The sequence below is a fragment of the Pseudophryne corroboree genome, chromosome 7 (genome assembly GCF_028390025.1).
Source record: "Pseudophryne corroboree isolate aPseCor3 chromosome 7, aPseCor3.hap2, whole genome shotgun sequence".
Taxonomy (NCBI): Eukaryota; Metazoa; Chordata; class Amphibia; order Anura; family Myobatrachidae; genus Pseudophryne; species Pseudophryne corroboree.
In genome coordinates this window covers 434,245,733-434,265,131 of record NC_086450.1, presented here as the reverse complement: position 1 = coordinate 434,265,131, position 19,399 = coordinate 434,245,733, and the positions used below count along the sequence as shown (strand labels likewise).

Below are 19,399 nucleotides of genomic sequence, written 5' to 3'. Positions count from 1 at the left end.
TTTGCGGCCCTGGAGGCTGCTATAGTGGGTCTATGTACAGCACCTGTAAGGGAGGAAATAGACTTCATGCATCCCTCCACATGCTTATCTGTCGGTTTCTTCAGTGAGGTGACAGTGGTGACAGGCAGAGTAGATGACACCACAAGACGGGTGACATGGGAATCCACCAGCGGTGAATTTTCCCACTAGTTACACAACTCAGCAGGGAGAGGATAATGAGCTAGCATCTTTTTAGACAGGGAGAATTTCTTTCCTGGAGAAGACCAGGGTTCCTGACGTATGTCTACTAAATGGTCAGAATGCGGTAAGACTACTTTAGCTACCTTCTGACGTTTAAACTTATCAGGTTTCTTAGACGCAGTATTGGGATCTACATCATCATCGATTTGTAGAATCAGCTTAATAGCCTCCACAAGGTCAGGGACATCAACCTGAGCTGTAGGTTCCTCGTCAGAAGCAACTGTATCAGTGTCTGACGGATCAGTATACTCCCCATCCTCATCAGAAGAATCATCTGAGATATTAGTGGATTGTGAGGAGGAAGCGGCCCACTTAGATGACCCCTTGACCCCAGAGGAACGTGGGGTAGGTTTCTGTCTAACCAAAGATTGATTCAATTGTATCTGGGTAGACAGCATCTGCCCAGGGCGGATTTACCACAGGGACAATATGTGGCTGCAATGGCACAGGATGTCCCATAGGGGGCGTAAGGCGTGTCACAAGCATATTAAGCATAGTAGAGAATGCCGCCCAAGGTGGCTCCTGATTGACTACAGGAGCAGCGGGCTGACTGTGAGATGTATGGCACATATTACATAGACCATCCTTCGAAACTTCCCCCTCAGGCAAATCATTGGCACATGCGCTCTTTGTGGTAGACATTATGGTGAATGTAACCCTATAGCGTAAGAGTATGATACAGCCAGACAAATACAATACCTGCAAATAAATCTACAACGGTCTTCTCCAAGTTGCCCATCTTCTGCGAGATCGAGCCATTCAAGTGCAGTCGGACAATATAATGACGGTGGCTTACATAAACTGACAGGGCAGAACGAAGAGCAGAGCTGCGATGTCAGAGGTAACAAGAATCATCCTCTGGGCAGAAAAACACGCGTTGGCGCTGTCAGTAATCTTCATTCCGGGAGTAGACAACTGGGAAGCGGACTTCCTCAGCAGACACGATCTCCATCCAGGAGAGTGGGGACTCCATCCGGAGGTGTTCACGGAGGTAACAGATCTTTGGGGTGTACCTCAAATAGACAAGATGGCCTCTCATCTCAACAAGAAGCTTTGGCAGTATTGTTCCAGGTCGAGGGGCATGCAAGCCATGGTGGTGAACGCCATAGTGACTCCGTGGGTGTTCCAGTTAGTGTACGTGTTTCCTCCACTTCCACTCATTTCAAGAGTTCTAAAACTCATAAGGAGAACAAGAGTTCAGGCAACTTTGCTCCAGACTGGCCAAGAAGGGCTTGGTACGTGGATCTTCTGGATCTACTGCTAGATGAGCCGAGGCCTCTTCCTCTTCGGGAGGACCTGCTACAGCAGGGGACGTTCGCTTATCAAGACTTACCATGGGTACGTTTGATGGCATGGAGGTTGAATGCCAGATATTAGCTCGGGAAGGGCATTCCGACCAAGGTTATTCCTACCCTGATACAGGCTAGGAAAGGAGTAACGTCTAAACATTACCATCATATTTGTAAAACATATGTATCTTGGTGCGAGTCCAAGAAGTTTCCTATGGTGGCGTTTCAACTGGGACGGTTTCTCCTCTTCCTGCAAGCAGGTGTGGATATGGGCCTGCGTTTGGGATCCATAAAGGTCCAGATTTCGGCCCAGTCCATTTTCTTCCACAAACAGTTGGCTTCCCTCCCTGAGGTTCAGACTTTTCTGAAAGGGGTTCTGCACATCCAGCCTCCCTTTGAGCCGCCTACGGCGCCCTGGGATCTTAACGTGGCATTACAGTTCCTCCAATCAGATTGGTTCGAGCCTCTACCGGAGGTTGAGGTAAAATTTCTCACATGGAAGGCTGTCACTTTGTTGGCCTTAGCTTCTTCTAGACATGTGTCGGAGTTGGGGGCTTTGTCTTGTAAGAGCCCCTACTTGATCTTCCATCAAGATAGAGCTGAGCTCTGGACACGTCAGCAGTTCCTTCCGAAGGTTGTGTCGGCATTTCATATCAACCAACCTATTGTGCTGCCAGAAGCTACTGCCTCCTCAATTTCATCAAAGTCCTTGGATGTTGTAAGGGCTCTGAAAATCTATTTGAAGAGGACTGCTTGTCACAGAAAATCGGACTCTCTGTTTGTCCTGTATGATCCCAATAAATTTGGGTGTCCTGCTTCTAAGCAGACGATTTCTCGCTGGATCAGGTTCACTATCCAGCATGCGTATTCTACGGCAGGATTGCCGTGTCCAAAATCTGTTAAGGTCCACTCTACTCGTAAGGTGGGTTCTACCTGGGCTGCTGCCCGGGGTGTCTCGGCTTTACAGCTTTGCCGAGCGGCTACTTGGTCAGGGTCGAACACGTTTGCAAAGTACTACAAGTTCAATACTTTGGCCGCTGAGGACCTGAAGTTTGGTCAATCAGTTCTGCAAGAGCCTCCGCACTCTCCCTCCCGTTCTGGGAGCTTTGGTACATCCCCATGGTAGTAATGTGGACCCCAGCATCCTCTAGGACGTAAGAGAAAATAGGATTTTAATTACCTACCGGTAAATCCTTTTCTCGTAGTCCATAGAGGATGCTGGGCGCCCGCCCAGCACTACTTGATCCTGCAGTGGTTAAGTAATATTGTTCAGCCGTTGCTGGTGTTTCAAACTAGTTAGCTTGGGTTGCCTTGTGTGTGAGCTGGTGTGAATCTCGCTACTATCTGTGTAAAATCCTTCTCTCGAAGTTGTCCGTCTCCTCGGGCACAGTTTCTAGACTGAGTCTGGTAGGAGGGGCATAGAGGGAGAAGCCAGCCCACACTCTCAAACTCTTAAAGCGCCAGTGGCTCCTAGTGGACCTGTTTATACCCCCATGGTACTAATGTGGACTCCAGCATCCTCTACGGACTACGAGAAAAGGATTTACCGGTAGGTAATTAAAATCCTATTTTTTGCAGCGGGGGGGTTTTTGCAGCGAGGGGTTTCTGCAGCGGGGTACACTGTGCTCCACAGGGAATACATCGGGGATGTCCTAAAGCAGATCCTCAATGGAGGGGACACACCTTAGCGTGTATGAGAACCCGGCGTCCAAAAGAAGCATCATGGGAGGCGGAAGTATCAAAGGCATAGAACCTAATAAACGTGTTCACTGAGGACCATGTAGCTGCCTTGCACAACTGTTCAGCGGACGCGCCATGGCGGGCTGCCCAAGAGGGTCCAACAGACCGAGTAGAATGGGCTTTAATAGCAGCAGGAGCTGGGAGTCCAGCCTGCACATAAGCTTGTGTAATCACCATTCTAATCCATCTGGCCAAGGTTTGCTTATTCACAGGCCAGCCACGTTTGTGGAAACCAAACAGTACAAAAAGGGTATCTTACCTCCTGATAGAGGCAGTCCTCTCCGCATATATATGGAGAGCCCGTACCACATCCAAAGACCGGTCTTTGGAGAACAATTCAGAAGAGATGAAGGCCGGAACCACAATCTCTTGATTAAGGTGAAAAGATGACATTACCTTAGGTAAGTAACCAGGGCGAGTTCTAAGAACTGCTCGATCACAATGAAATATCAATAAGGGAGGATGACAGGACAAAGCACCTAAGTCTGACACCCTTTTAGCAGAGGCAATAGCCAGCAAAAACAGGACCTTGGCTGTGAGCCATTTAAGGTCCACCGACTCAAGAGGTTCAAATGGAAACTCTTGCAGGGCATTCAGGACAACAGACAAATCCCATGGAGCCACAGGAGGGACATAGGGAGGCTGAATCCGCAGTACGCCCTGAGTGAATGCATGAATGTCAGGTATAGACAATTTTTATCTGAAACCACACCGACAAGGCAGATATGTGAACCTTTCGGAAGGCCAGACGAAGTCATAAATCCAGGCCTTGTTGCAAAAAAGCCAGAAGTCTGGAAGCACTAAACTTGAAAGCATCTTAATTCTTAACAGCACACCAGGTGAAGTAAGAATTCCAGACCCTATAATAAATCCGTCCAGAAGCTGGTTTGCGGGCCTTTGGATAACCACCTCGAAGAATACTTTGGCCCTCAGGAGTGAGGCTTCAAGAGCCACGCCGTCAAAACCAGTCTTGCCAGGTCCGGGTAGACACAAGGGCCCTGAACGCATCGCGCGTCTCTCCTGTGTCCCTCCTGGCTCTCCCCTGGCTGGTCTAATACAGGAAGTGCCGGTTCGTGAGCCAATCAGAGCTCACGAACGGCACTTCCTTAGACCGGCCGGGGGAGAGCCAGGGAGGGACACAGGAGAGACGCGCGATGCGCTCCGTGTCCCTCCAACACAGCAGGGAGGGAGAGGAGACCGCAGATTGACATGCGGACGCTCGTCCGCATGTCAATCTGTTCTAAGGGAGCCGGGGAGCACAGCACCGCAGATCGGATCGGAAGAGAGATCCGATCTGCGGTGTAGCAGGGGGCCCTTTTGGAAAGGGGGGCCTGGGGTACGTATCCCCCGGGGCCCCCCCTTAATCCGGCTCTGGACATACCCAAGACAAGCTCGTGCTCCCAAAACCACTAAGCCCAAAACAAAAAAAAATCGGGGGCCGCCCGTCAGCCTGCTTCCAAACAAGACAAGCCTGCTGCATGACTGGTCGGGCCTCCCCCTGGGGGATCCCAGGGTGGGAGGCCGACTTCTGCAATTCACCCAGGTCTGGTTAAAGACCACTTCAGACACATGGGTGCAAGAAGTCGTCTCTCACGGGTATGCAGTCTCTTTCAAGAGATGTCCCCTTCGCCAGTTCTGCACGGCGGTTATTCCTTCAGACCCGTTGAAGGCGCAAGCTCTACACCTGGTTGTGCATTCCCTCCTGGATACAGGAGTGGTTGTGCTGGTACCCCTGTCCCAGAGAGGTGGAGGATACTACTCAACCTTGTTTCTAGTCCCGAAACCCAATGGGTCTTTCCAGCCTATACTCAACCTCCAGTCACTGAACAAATTTGTGAGAGTGTCCAAGCTCTGTATGGAAACGCTGCGCTAGATTGTACTGGCCATGGAACCCAGAGGTTATATGGTATCCCTGGATATACAAGATGCTTATCTGCATATACCTATTGCCATATCGCATCAGCAATATCTGTGGTTTGCTATTGGCAACCTTCACTATCAGTTCCAGGCTCTGCCGTTTGGACTGGCCACGGCCCCTTGGATGTTCACCAAGGTTATGGCCATGATGACGGCTCATCTGCGTCGTCAGGGAATAAGGATCCTGCCATATCTGGATGACTTGCTGATCCTGGCGAACTCCCAAGATGTCCTCCTCAGTCATCTGCAACTGAGGGTAAGTGTCCTACAAGCCCACGGGTGGCTGGTCAACTGGAAGAAGTTTTCGCTGGTCCCTGCTCGGAGCATGATGCCCCTGGGGGCACTGCTGGACACACACAACCAAAGAATGTTTCTGTCTCCAGAGAAAGTCCTGAAACAGGATCAGATACTTCCTATCTCGCCCAAGAGTGTTGATACACTCAGCGATGCAAGTGCTAGGCCTCATGGCGTCAGCTTTCGACATGGTAGAGTATGCTCAATTTCATTCCCGCCCTCTACAGAGGTTAATCCTTTCCAAGTGGGATGGCCTGCTTCATCGGATCAGGTCTCAAATGATCTCCTTGAGGTTCGTCTGTCACCGAGTTGGTGGCTACAGGAACAGCAGTTGAGCAGGGGCTGTCCCTTCTGGATCCCCAACCGGGTCCTACTGAATACAGATGCCAGTCTAAGGGGTTGGGGCGCGGTGCTAGAGCAACACTCTCTCCAGTGTAGACCAAGGAGGAGTCTCTCCTCCCGATAAACATGCTGGAATTGCAGGCAGTGTTCAATGCTTTGACTCTTGCCCTGCCTCTGATACAGAACAGGCCTGTACAAGTACAATCAGACAACACCACCATGGTGGCATACATAAACCATCAAGGTGGCACACAAAGCCGCATGGTAATGATGGAAGTGTCAAAAGTCCTTCGTTGGGCGGAACGCCATCTGCCAGCACTATCGGCAGTGTTCATTCTGGGAGTCCTCAACTGGGAAGCAGATTTCCTCAGTCGTCAGCACGTACACACCAGAGTGTGGAGTCTTCATCAGGATGTCTTTCAATTCCTCGTGCACAAGTAGGGTCTGCCAAATGTAGATCTGATGGCGTCCCAATACAATCACAAAGTTCCGGTCTTTGGATCAAGAACAAGGGATCCTCAAGCAGCGTTCGTGGACGCACTGGCAATTCCATGGAACTTTCAGCTGCCCTACATGTTCCCTCCAGTGTCACTTCTGCCCAGGGAACTATGGAAGTTCAAGCAAGAAGGAGGAATAATACTTCTAATCACTCCAGCGTGGCCCAAACGACATTGGTTCTCAGACCTGCAGTGTCTATAGAGCATCCTCTTCTACTTCCTCAACGCCCAGACCTACACATGGGGGGGGGGGGGGAGCAGGCACTTGGGGCATATACCTGGCACTGTGGGGGGGCAGATCTGGCACTGGGGGGCATATACCTGGCACTGTGGGGGGGGGAGATCTGGCACTGGGGGCATATACCTGGCACTGTGGGGGGCAGATCTGGCACTGGGGGCATATACCTGGCACTGTGGGGGGCAGATCTGGCACTGGGGGCATATACCTAGCACTGTGGGGGAAGATCTGGCACTGGAGGCATATACCTGGCACTGTGGGGGAATATCTGGCACTGGGGGCATATACCTGGCACTGTGGGGGAATATTTGGCACTGGGGGGAGCAGGCACTGAGGGGGCATATGTGGCACTGGGGGGGAAGTATATGTGGCACTGGGGGCATGTACCTGGCACTGTGGGGGAATATCTGGCACTAGGGGCATATACCTGGCACTGTAGGGGAATATCTGGCACTGGGGGCATATGTGGCACTGGGAGCATGGCCCTAGCAACAAGCACTACCCCCTAGCAACGAGCATGACACCCAGTGCATGAAACCCCTGGCAACGAGCATGACACCCTGAGCATGAAAACCCCTGGCACCGTGCATGGAACCAAGAGCATGAAACCCCTGGCAACGAGCAGGTAATTTAAAAGTAATTAGAAGCCTTACTGTAGAACTTAATGTGTAATGGGCATTACAGTGTGTGGCATAATGTATCACGGACATTGCGGTGTGTGTCATAATGTATCAGGCATTACGGTGTGTTGTATACTATATCACGGGCATTGTGGTATGTGGTATAATGTCTCAGGATCATTGTGGTGTGTGTCATACTGTGTCACAGACATTGTATGTGCTATAATGTATCAGGGGCATTGCAGTGTGTAGCATAATGTATAACGGGCATTGCGATTCCTGTCATAATGTGTCACAGGCATTACGGTGTGTGGCATAATGTGTCTGGGGCATTACAGTGTGTGCATATTGTGTCATGTGCATTATTGTGTGTGGAATAATGTCTAAGGGCCATTGCAGTATGTGGAATAATGTATACTGGGCATTACTATAAGGAGGAAAAATGACAAATAATGTAAGGGGCATGAATCAGGATTATTTTTCTTTCCTGTGGTGGCCAACGTATGGGCGTGCAGGTTGCAAAACTGGGGTATAAGGTAGTCTTTTCCTGCAATGCCACGCCCTCCACGCAAAGCCACGCCCATTTCGACAAAGCCACACACCCTTTTTGCCGGCGCGCGCCTGCGGCATGCACATTTTTCTACCTTTGCTAGTGCCAATTACGGGGGGTATGGGGGGGGGGGGGGGCGGGGGCGCCGAAGGATTTTTTGGCTTGGGGGAGAAAAATTTCTAGTTACGCCACTGGGCTCAGCTGTCCAATAATGTATCAATGAAACAGCCTGCGTGCCCAGCCAATGACTGAGCGGCAGGCTGCTTCATTCATACTTTATTGGACAGCTGAGCCGTCGCTCAGCTCAGCTGTCCTGTCTGTGCGCCCGCTGCTGCAGTGAGGACCGGATCCGGGGAGCACAGCACCGCAGATCGGATCGGAAGAGAGATCCGATCTGCGGTGTGGCAGGGGGTGTGCTGCTTGGGGAGGCAAATATATATATATATATATATATATATATATATATATATATGTGTGTGTATATATATATATATATATATATATATGTGTGTGTATATATATATATTTTTTTTTTCTTTTTTTTCCCCCTGCCTTCTCTATTAGGGGCCCCACTCTCTTAAGTGCCCCGGGCCCCCCATGGTCTTAATCCGGCTCTGGGTATGTCTGACCTTTTGCTTTCCCTTGAGGTCGAAAGGAACGAAAAGTGGTACTCTTTGCCTTCTGTGCAGAAGGATTAGTATTCGGAAGAAATGCAGTTTTAGCAGCCGCTAAGTCAGTCACAATCTTATTCAGATCTTCCCCAAATAGGATGTCTCTCTTAAAAGAAAGTACCTCCAAGGTGTTTTTGGAGTCCAGGTCCACCTTCCATGACATCAACCACAGAATTCGGCGAGCCAGGATGGACGTAGTCGATGCCCTGGCCACTATTACACCTGCCTCAGAAGACGCCTCCTGCATGTACTGGGAGATGGTGGTAATAGGAGACAGATATTGTCTGGCAGTGTCAGACATATCCTGAGGCAGCTCATCCTCTATTGCCTGAACCCATGCTTCAATTCCTTTTGCGGCCCTGGAGGCTGCTATAGTGGGTCTATGTACAGCACCTGTAAGGGAGGAAATAGACTTCATGCATCCCTCCACATGCTTATCTGTCGGTTTCTTCAGTGAGGTGACAGTGGTGACAGGCAGAGTAGATGACACCACAAGACGAGTGACATGGGAATCCACCAGCGGTGAATTTTCCCACTAGTTACACAACTCAGCAGGGAGAGGATAATGAGCTAGCATCTTTTTAGACAGGGAGAATTTCTTTCCTGGAGAAGACCAGGGTTCCTGACGTATGTCTACTAAATGGTCAGAATGCGGTAAGACTACTTTAGCTACCTTCTGACGTTTAAACTTATCAGGTTTCTTAGACGCAGTATTGGGATCTACATCATCATCGATTTGTAGAATCAGCTTAATAGCCTCCACAAGGTCAGGGACATCAACCTGAGCTGTAGGTTCCTCGTCAGAAGCAACTGTATCAGTGTCTGACGGATCAGTATACTCCCCATCCTCATCAGAAGAATCATCTGAGATATTAGTGGATTGTGAGGAGGAAGCGGCCCACTTAGATGACCCCTTGACCCCAGAGGAACGTGGGGTAGGTTTCTGTCTAACCAAAGATTGATTCAATTGTATCTGGGTAGACAGCATCCGCCCAGGGCGGATTTACCACAGGGACAATATGTGGCTGCAATGGCACAGGATGTCCCATAGGGGGCGTAAGGCGTGTCACAAGCATATTAAGCATAGTAGAGAACGCCGCCCAAGGTGGCTCCTGATTGACTACAGGAGCAGCGGGCTGACTGTGAGATGTATGGCACATATTACATAGACCATCCTTCGAAACTTCCCCTTCAGGCAAATCATTGGCACATGCGCTCTTTGTGGTAGACATTATGGTGAATGTAACCCTATAGCGTAAGAGTATGATACAGCCAGACAAATACAATACCTGCAAATAAATCCCCTATTTATGTGACAGTATATACAGGACACAAACAGAGAATAAATGCGGTATGAGGTGACTGAAATACACAGTAGAATACACCTAACTGTAAATACTGCGCAGCACTATATATTAGACCCTGACGCACCTAGTCCCCTAGGGTACAGAATACAGTGATAGCTATAGTTGGGATACACTGAAAGTGAAATCCACACAGCAGATACAGGCACACGCAGACACAGTGACAATGCAGATAATTATTTTAGTCAGACAATAAAACTGCACTGGACTACATAGAAGCATATGGTAATTGCCTGTTTATTTTAATAAATTATTTTTAAGTATATGCCCTATTTCCACGATTATTATACGAGGAGGGACATACGGCGGAGCATTGGATAAAAGAAACCGTGATGTGAGGATCAATATCTTGGGAGAAGTGAGTACGGTACGCATCTATACATGAGAGATCCTGTCTATATGTCACAGTGAAAGATACCTTTATGTGTGGATATATACCATTTTTATTGTGAGTGGGGTACGCATTGGATCACTAGAAGATTAATGGTTTTATTCTGAAAACAGTATAGGAGATATTACACCATGATCTTTTATTGTTCTTAATTTTATATCACCCTGAGACACACCGAGGAATAGGAGGCTATCCCATATTGGAACAGCGAGACACATTTGAGGAGGAGTCTGTTGGATATTTGGGACTGATCCACTTTCTCATTTGGACATTGAGTATTGTTATGTGAGACAGCACTGAGCGCTTTATACTTGTGGATTCTGTGTGTATTGCAATTTGTATAAGGGTTAAGTGGCCCTTTTCATCCCCAAGTGGCTGCACAGGTGTGTTTGCGCCTTGGGTAACTGATTTTGTATTATTTGTATCAGTGTCTGACGGATCAGTATACTCCCCATCCTCATCAGAAGAATCATCTGAGATATTAGTGGATTGTGAGGAGGAAGCGGCCCACTTAGATGACCCCTTGACCCCAGAGGAACGTGGGGTAGGTTTCTGTCTAACCAAAGATTGATTCAATTGTATCTGGGTAGACAGCATCCGCCCAGGGCGGATTTACCACAGGGACAATATGTGGCTGCAATGGCACAGGATGTCCCATAGGGGGCGTAAGGCGTGTCACAAGCATATTAAGCATAGTAGAGAACGCCGCCCATGGTGGCTCCTGATTGACTACAGGAGCAGCAGGCTGACTGTGAGATGTATGGCACATATTACATAGACCATCCTTCGAAACTTCCCCCTCAGGCAAATCATTGGCACATGCGCTCTTTGTGGTAGACATTATGGTGAATGTAACCCTATAGCGTAAGAGTATGATACAGCCAGACAAATACAATACCTGCAAATAAATCCCCTATTTATGTGACAGTATATACAGGACACAAACAGAGAATAAATGCGGTATGAGGTGACTGAAATACACAGTAGAATACACCTAACTGTAAATACTGCGCAGCACTATATATTAGACCCTGACGCACCTAGTCCCCTAGGGTACAGAATACAGTGATAGCTATAGTTGGGATACACTGAAAGTGAAATCCACACAGCAGATACAGGCACACGCAGACACAGTGACAATGCAGATAATTATTTTAGTCAGACAATAAAACTGCACTGGACTACATAGAAGCATAGAAACATAGAATTTGTCGGCAGATAAGAACCACTTGGCCCATCTAGTCTGCCCCTTTTTTTTTTTTTACATTATTTTTATCTCTAACCTAATTTGATCCTTATTTCTTTGTAAGGATATCCTTATGTCGATCCCATGCATGTTTAAATTGCTCTACTGTCTTAGCCTCTACCACCTCTGATGGGAGGCTATTCCACTTGTCCACTACCCGTTCTGTGAAGTAATTTTTCCGCAAATTTCCCCTGAACCCTTCCCCCTCCAGTCTCAGTCCATGTCCTCGTGTCCTATTGCTTCTCTTCATTCGGAGAGTGTTTCCCTCCTGGACTTTGTTAAAACCCTTGATATATTTGAAAGGGGACCCCTTTCCATTCTCTGCTCCAAACTAAACATATTGAGATTTCTTAGTCTTTCTGGGTATGTTTTGTAATGCAGGCCATGCACCATTTTAGTTGCCCTTCTTTGTACAGTTTCTAATGTATTAATATCCTTTTGAAGATATGGCCTCCAGAATTGAACACAATATTCTAGATGAGGCCGTACCAATGACATATACAGTGGCATTATTACTTCTTTATGCTGCTGATTCCTCTCCCAATGCAGCCAAGCATCTGACTGGCCTTCCTCATTGCTTTGTTACATTGCTTACCTGCCTTTAAGTCATCTGAAATAGTGACTCCTAGATCCCTTTCCCCCTCAGTAGTTTCCAGTATTGGATTTTTGAGACCCAAGTGCATGATTTTGCATTTTTTGGCATTAAACTGTAATTGTCACACTCTTGACCATTCCTCTAGTCTACCTAGATCCTCAATCTTTTGTTTTACCCCACCTGGTGTGTCTACCCTGTTGCATACCTTTGTGTCATTGGCAAAAAAGCATACTTTCCCTTTAATGCCATTTGCAATGTCACCAATAAAGATATTAAAAAGCACTGGTCCAAGTACAGATCCCTGGGTACTCCACTAGTAACATTTCCCTCCTATGAATGCACTCCATTTACCACAACTCTCTGTTTTCGATCCTTCAACCAAGATCTTATCCATTCAATAATCCTAATATCAAATCCCAAACTTTCAAGTTTATTTAGCAGTCTGCGATGTGGAACAGTGTCAAAAGTCTTACTAAAGTCTAGATAAGCTATATCCATGGCTCCACCTTTATCCATCACTTTAGTCACACAGTCAAAAAAGTCAATAAGATTTGTTTGACATGATCTCCCCCCAGTGAATCCATGCTGTTTGGGATCCTGTAAATTGCCGGATTTGAGATAATCCACAACTCTTTCTTTTAAGAGTGTTTCAATCAATTTCCCTACTACTGATGTAAGACTCACTGGTCTGTAGTTGTTTGCCTCTTCCTTGCTTCCACTTTTGTGCAGTGGGACTACGTTTGCTCTTTTACATTCCTCTGGAATTACTCTTGTAGCTAAATGTGACAGAGTAGGGACCCCACTATATCCACCAGGGCATGGGAGCACAGGTCAGATAGTAAAATATCAACTTTAATAAGGCTCCATAGTACCCGGTGGTGAGGACCAGCATAGGGGATAAGGCGCTTGACCTGTAGCCCCTCCCCCAGCTCCAGGCACCAACTACTGCTGGTGTTCCCACCCTGGATCTGCCTCACTCTCTTCCTCACTCCCTGACTGAGACTCTGGGCGCCATCTTCTCACAGTAGCTGTGACTGGTCTCCGGGACGTCAGGGCAAGGTCTCCTCTGTAAATCCGTCTGATTCATCAGCGCTGTGATTTTACAGACACTTAAATATTGTACATGTCATTTTAAGACAGGGTTAGTTAAGAACAAGTGCACCTCTACCAGAATATATTGGGCTCCACAGGGAATAACATTGGGGTGTAGAGTAGGATCTTGATCCGAGGCACCAACAGGCTCAAAGCTTTGACCTTCTTCCCAAGATACATAGCGCCGCCTCCTCTATAACCCCGCCTCCGTGCACAGGAGCTCAGTTGTGTAGTTGGTGCCATGCAGCCCTGAGAAGAGCTTTTCTAAGTGAAAAATTAAGACTTCAAGGGCTTCAGCAGTGACTTTGTGAGTATTAGATGTCAGTCTGACATCTCCTGCTGCAGCTCCATCACCTCCCCCAGTGGCGCTGTATACTCCCGCGCCCTTGTTGTCGGGTACTTACAGCGGAGGCTCAGGTTTGCTCCTCGTTAGTCAAACACCCACTGAAGTTCTCCTGGATCGCGTGGCCGCACTCAGAGAGGAGGTAAGTGGGTTCCCTAGGCGGGTACCACTAAAATCGCGATCCATGTTCCCGCCCTGGAGCTGCATATCTCTCTCTCCCTCACTCCCAGTCAGTGTTTGGGCGCCATTACACAGAGCAGCACTGTTCCTGGGACTGTTTGGGCAAATCCTCCTTTGTAAAGCCGCCTGCATGTCAGCGCTGTGCATTTTACAGGACACTTAAGTATTCTACATGTCTGTTGACAGTGTTAGTTAAGAAACAGTGCATTTGGTCAGGGTTATATTAGTACAAGTACCCTGTGATATACATCCAGTCTTTACTGTGCATTGATATATCTACTAAATATATAGCCATACTGGGGGAAATTTACTAAGCTCCCGATTTTGACCGAGATGCCGTTTTTTCTTCAAAGTGTCATCTCGGTAATTTACTAAACACTAATCACGGCAGAGATGAGGGCATTCGTAATTTTTTGCAAGTCCAAGTAAAAAATTACGAATGAATACACCATCGGTCAAATTACGCCTGTTTAGATATGAATCTCGGTCATTTACTAACCATTCGTAATTGTAATTGCTGCCGTGAAAATGCATTCGCGGCCGCGAAAAATTACAAATCGTAATTTTTTCCTAAAAAAAAACGCGCCAGCATTTGAAAAGCGTGTTTACATGTGTACTCAATTATCCATTACTCACACCTGAATGTTTGGCCCTATAAAAGTGTTCCAGGCACATTTTGAACTTCTCTCACTCTGAAATGGCGGCTGTGGTGTGCGGCAATGATTTTTTGTTTGCTGTGGGATACCTTAGACTGCTCCATGAGGCTTCCAGGAATCAGGCCCAGGTAAGTGAACATGGTCAACAGGTTGTCCAGGTACCGCGGAGGCTGCGCCAGCCTCGTTTTTTTAGAGGGCGTTTAAACTTAAATGCATTGTCCGATGATAGGGTCATACAGATGTTCCGCCTAAATAGAAACAACATTTTCCACCTGTATGACCTTGTCAAACTGGGCATAGACCCGGAGACAGCACGCTCTCGCTCTGTCTCAGGCCTACACAAACTCCTGGCTGTGTTACACTTTATGGCTACTGGGAGCTTCCAGGCTGTGGCAGGCGACGTCATTGGTATCTCACAGCCCACCTTTTCCAGATATTTGATGCAGGTGAGTCTAAAAATACATAGGCGGTTATGTCTAAGTGTTGCTTCTGTAAGTTCAAACAACACAGTATTGTAGAGAATACCTAACATGACACTCACCTTAGCTTCTTTAATGTCCACTCAGGTTTTGGATGTGTTGGAGCCACACATTAATGCCTCAATCTGCTTCCCTACCGAGGAGTCGGAGTGGAGTGCTGTCAGGGTAGCTTTCTATGAGCTTGCTGGCATGCCCAATGTGCTGGGGGCCATAGATTGCACACACGTTCAGCTGAGATCACCTAAGGGCCGCCAATATATATATACTAATAGACATCTGTCCCAATCAACTAATGTCCAGGTGGTCTGTGATGCAAACTTAAAAATTATGAGTGTTGTTGCAGGTTACCCTGGTGGCTGCCATGACTCCTTCATCCTCAGTCAGTCATCGCTCTTCGATAAATTTGAGGCCGGACAAATGCCTGATGGCTGGCTGTTGGGTATGTTTAAAATGTTTTGTGTGTATGTCTTTTATCCACAAACTCGAGTTATGATTAGGTGAAAGAATAATCTAACATATGTACTAATGTGGACTATATCTGTTTTTCAGGTGATGGGGGTTACGGCTGCTACTCTTGGCTCCTTACTCCATTGTCCCAACCTGATTCTCCTGCTGAACACAGTTACAATCATGCACATAAGGCTACGCGGAATGTGATAGAAAGATGTTTTGGTGTGCTGAAGTCACGGTTTCGGTGTCTGGATAAATCTGCTGGCCTTTTGTTGTATAGTCCCTCAAAGGTGACTAGAATTGTGTTCTGCTGCTGTTTTCTCCATAATCTGTGTTTAACCCAACATCTGGCACATGATGAGGGAGAAAGCAGTCGGCAAGCAGAGGAGTTAGACCCATCTGGTGACAGTGTGAGTACATATGTAGGGAGGCAGGTACGGCAAGAAGTGATCCTGCGCTATTTTTCAGGTCAGTTTTAGTAGGCTGTAATTATCCTTGACTAAACACTTTGCACTACTTTCTATTGTGTGTTTTGTTACTTACTGTTTGTAGTTTATAGTGGTGTGTCCATTGTACTTAGTTTATGCTAAAAATACATTTTCAGTCATTACCCATGAAAAACATACATACATACAGAGCAGCTTCGACAATGTTTGAGACAGACACAGGAAGTTGTGTGTTTGTCAAATACAAATTTTTATTTTGCCAATCACATTGGGGTTATTTTTTCCGCTTGTGTGTGCTGGGTGCTGAGCTTTGTGCTGGCTCACTGGCACGTGCTCTGGAGGAACGCCGAACAGGGGAGGTTACTGGCGTTTGGATAGGGGTCGTGGTCCCCGAGCTGGAGGTTACTTGGTGAGCTCCCATCAATGAAATATTGCTGCTCAAATTATTAAGGCTTGCAATCAGCTGAGTGTTGGTTGCAGTGTGGCTGGCTACAATCCTGGATAACGACTCATTCACCACTTGGTTGTGCTGAATGAGCTGAACGAGTGCCTGCTGATGGCGCTGTTGCTCATCTATGATGCGCGATAAATGAGCAAGCATTTGGCTGTTGTCAGCCCTTATTTGCTCCATTGAGGTTGCCATTCGCCCTACTTGTACAATCAGTCTGCCCGAGTTGCGACTAATACGCGGTAGATGATGGGGCAGACTGGCAAGGTGTTGTGTATGTGCGGTCAGGCTGGCATTGCTTTGGGCCTGTTGGCTTGTCCAACTGGCCCAAAAATCATCTGGTATTTGGCTTGGGGGCGGAGCTTGTGCCAGTTGTGGACTGATGGAGGCTTGGGGGATATCCTGCAGCTGTATTGGCTGGCTTGGGTCAACAGGTGTAAGTTGCAGTGTGATGGTTGCCTGTTGGTCTTGTCCCTGCTGGTCCACGTCAGCCATCAAGCTGGGCTCTGTATGGGGTGGTCAACATGCAATGTTTATTTGTAAATTTTTAGCAAGGCTACTTCTACACATTACTACATTCATAATACTCCATTTTTTTACTTTTTGGCGTTGATTTTATAAACTTATAATGTTTTTTATGCTCAAAAACATATATACCAACACAGGCGGCCACATAGACAGATTTGCATAATCCTCACCTAACTAACTCCCCTCCACAGCATTACACTGTTAGATTCCCTCCCCTGACCACGATATAGACTACTTACCTGGATAGTCCAGAGGAGCGGAGCAAGTAAGCCATCTACATACTGGACAGGGGAGATGTGTGAACACTATAATGTTGTGGATGCTTTTTTTTTTTTGGAATTTTATTGTTATTTTATTTAAATGTGCACGTGTGTGGGGCAAATTTTAAAAAAATTCTGATATTTCTTAAAAATGATGTTGGCGAGAACATCCACTAAGACCTTATAAAAAATTTTTTTATCACCTTTAGCAATTGAAGACGTAACATCACATTGCTTGTTCTGGAAAACATGTAATCTCAAAACCAACTAACAACATATTAACTGTACTGTGTATATTATTGCCTATGTGTTTAATTTCTGTTTTTACTCACCAGATAACTGAGGGGATCGGGGCTCATCACTCTGCGAACTCGCCAATAGTGCCAGTGGTGGCTGGGGTGACACTGCCGAAAGTCGTCGCCTGGGTGGGGATGATGGAGCCGCAGATTCCGAGCCAAGACGCCGTGTCTTACTTGGCCTCCTGGGTAAGTGGCCCAAGCCCTGTGATGGGCGCCTTACAGGAGGTCGGCTTCCAGAAGCAGAACCTATGTGAAAATATAAACATTAATATTTTGTACTTCTATGTGTTTGCAGAATATGTGACTACACTGAAGTCTTACCTGCAATCCCAGCCTCATCCTGACTTGTCTGAGGCCTGTCTGGCCGGCTGGTCTGTGGGACTGTTGAAAAAGTGTACCAAACATTATTACCATGCTTTGTGTAAAAAAAAACCCTGCAAAGCCTTATTGTACTGTAACCATCTATTATGTATTGGATAAACAAATAATTTCTGATTAAGAGCTTCAAGCATCATTATTTTGTGGTGTATATCCAAATGTACATGATGTTGCACACAATAAATCTGTTACATTTTAGAATTATGCCTCAGATATTGCAGAGATTGACTACTTGCAAATGTTTTTCAAATTTAATGTTGAAATAATTGCACCGTTTTTCAGAAGTAAATAAATACAAAAATCTTTTTAAAATAAGCAGACAACACAGATGTCCAAGCAATATCGTCAAAAAAAAAACTTTTTTTTTTAAAAATTAAAAAGCCATTGCACATGTTTTTGCGCAATATTAAATTTACCAAACAGCCAATGCAAGGTGAAAAAAGCACATTCTAAACACAAACACACCTTAAGGGTGCATAGGCCTGCAATATGTGAAACACAATTTATGCATCCTTTACCCTTTAAAAATGTCATTTACAACATTTAGAGGACATTTAAATAAAAATATAACACATCAAACTTACCATCCTGCGTGGGTCGGTCCGAATCCCGGACATGAGTAGCAGACACCACTTCGGCAGGAATCAATGCCCGCACAGGCTCCTCCCAGTCCCGATAGGTGGCCCGGAAAGGGGGGCCACCTCCGGTTTTTCTTGCAGATTTGGCCTCTTTGGCCATCTTGGCCTTGACACGCCGCTTTATATCATAAAACCTCTTGCGGCACGTGTCCTCAGTCCGCCTCACCACACCCTCACTATTCACGGCAAGTATTACTTGCCCCCACAGGACAGACTTCCTGCGGGAGGACACCTTGCCAGCATCCTGACCAAACAATTGGCGATGGTGCTTCATCAGCTCACGCACCAAAGCCATGTTTTCAGCATAGCTGAACTTTATATTCCTGCCAGTCTTGGTAGTGGTGCGTGGCTGCGGAGCCACAACACCATCACTATCACTGGAAAATACAGCAACAGGCACCCCCTCCTCCTCCTCCTCACTAACCTCCTCCCTCTCACTACCCCCCTCCACCTCACTAACAGCCTCCACCTCACTACCAGCCTCCACCTCACTACCAGCCTCCACCTCACTAACCTCCGCCACCACACTGACCTCTGAGTCTGACATGACAAACAACAAAAAACACAGAAAAATCAAAACACAAAACACACTCCTCCACTACTCCTACTACTACACACCACACAGCCAACACACACGCTCACTCACTCACTCACAAACAATGACAAAAGACTGTAAAAAAAAAACAAGGACAAAAAAGTAGACAAACTGTGAAAAAACAATACTACAAATATGACAAGACTACTTACACACACAGTACAGCACTCAACAATCACCAAACTCCTCTCCAAATCCACCAAAAACTCCACCAAACTCACCAACTCCAAATACACCTTCCTCTCTCCTCTCCACTAGCTAAACCCACGAGGTGCGGTGTGTTTGGGGCGGTTTTATAGTAATATGCACAGACACTCCTCCTTCACGAATACAACCAATCACGGCCGCGTGACGAAAACGAAACTTAGGACTAAAAACGCGGCAGCAATTTCTAAATCACTGCCGTAACAGACATGTGACGCAGTCGTAAAAAAACCCATAAACGCGGCCGCGAAACAGCAAACGCGGCCGCAATCTACAGCAGAAAAGCACGAATGACATCGACATCGGAAGAAACGAAAAATACGAATACGACAGCTTAGTAAATTAGTCGTAATCAATTCAAAAAGTTGCAATTTTACACTGTCGATGTCATTCGTGATTGAACTTGGAC

General features: G+C 46.8%; 1 protein-coding gene and 1 long non-coding RNA gene across 3 annotated transcripts; one reads left to right on the top strand and one right to left on the bottom strand.

Moving 5' to 3' along the window:
• The first annotated feature begins 15,218 nt into the window (after positions 1-15,218).
• Positions 15,219-17,666, top strand: LOC134943834 (uncharacterized). 2 transcript variants are annotated; one of them, XR_010181780.1, is made up of 3 exons: positions 15,219-15,484; positions 17,212-17,361; positions 17,471-17,666. It is a non-coding gene; the product is annotated as an uncharacterized LOC134943834 (long non-coding RNA). The 2 variants fall into 2 exon arrangements; XR_010181781.1 differs by lacking the exon at positions 15,219-15,484 and adding an exon at positions 15,495-15,662.
• On the bottom strand, positions 15,867-18,476 carry LOC134943833 (myb-related transcription factor, partner of profilin-like). Its single transcript, XM_063932439.1, has 4 exons — positions 18,138-18,476; positions 17,497-17,556; positions 17,209-17,421; positions 15,867-16,594 (listed from the first exon to the last, which is right to left on the bottom strand). The coding sequence occupies exons 1-4, from the start codon at positions 18,463-18,465 to the stop codon at positions 15,915-15,917; spliced, it is 1,281 nt and encodes a 426-aa protein (XP_063788509.1). The 5' UTR covers positions 18,466-18,476; the 3' UTR covers positions 15,867-15,914.
• Positions 18,477-19,399: the final 923 nt, after the last annotated feature.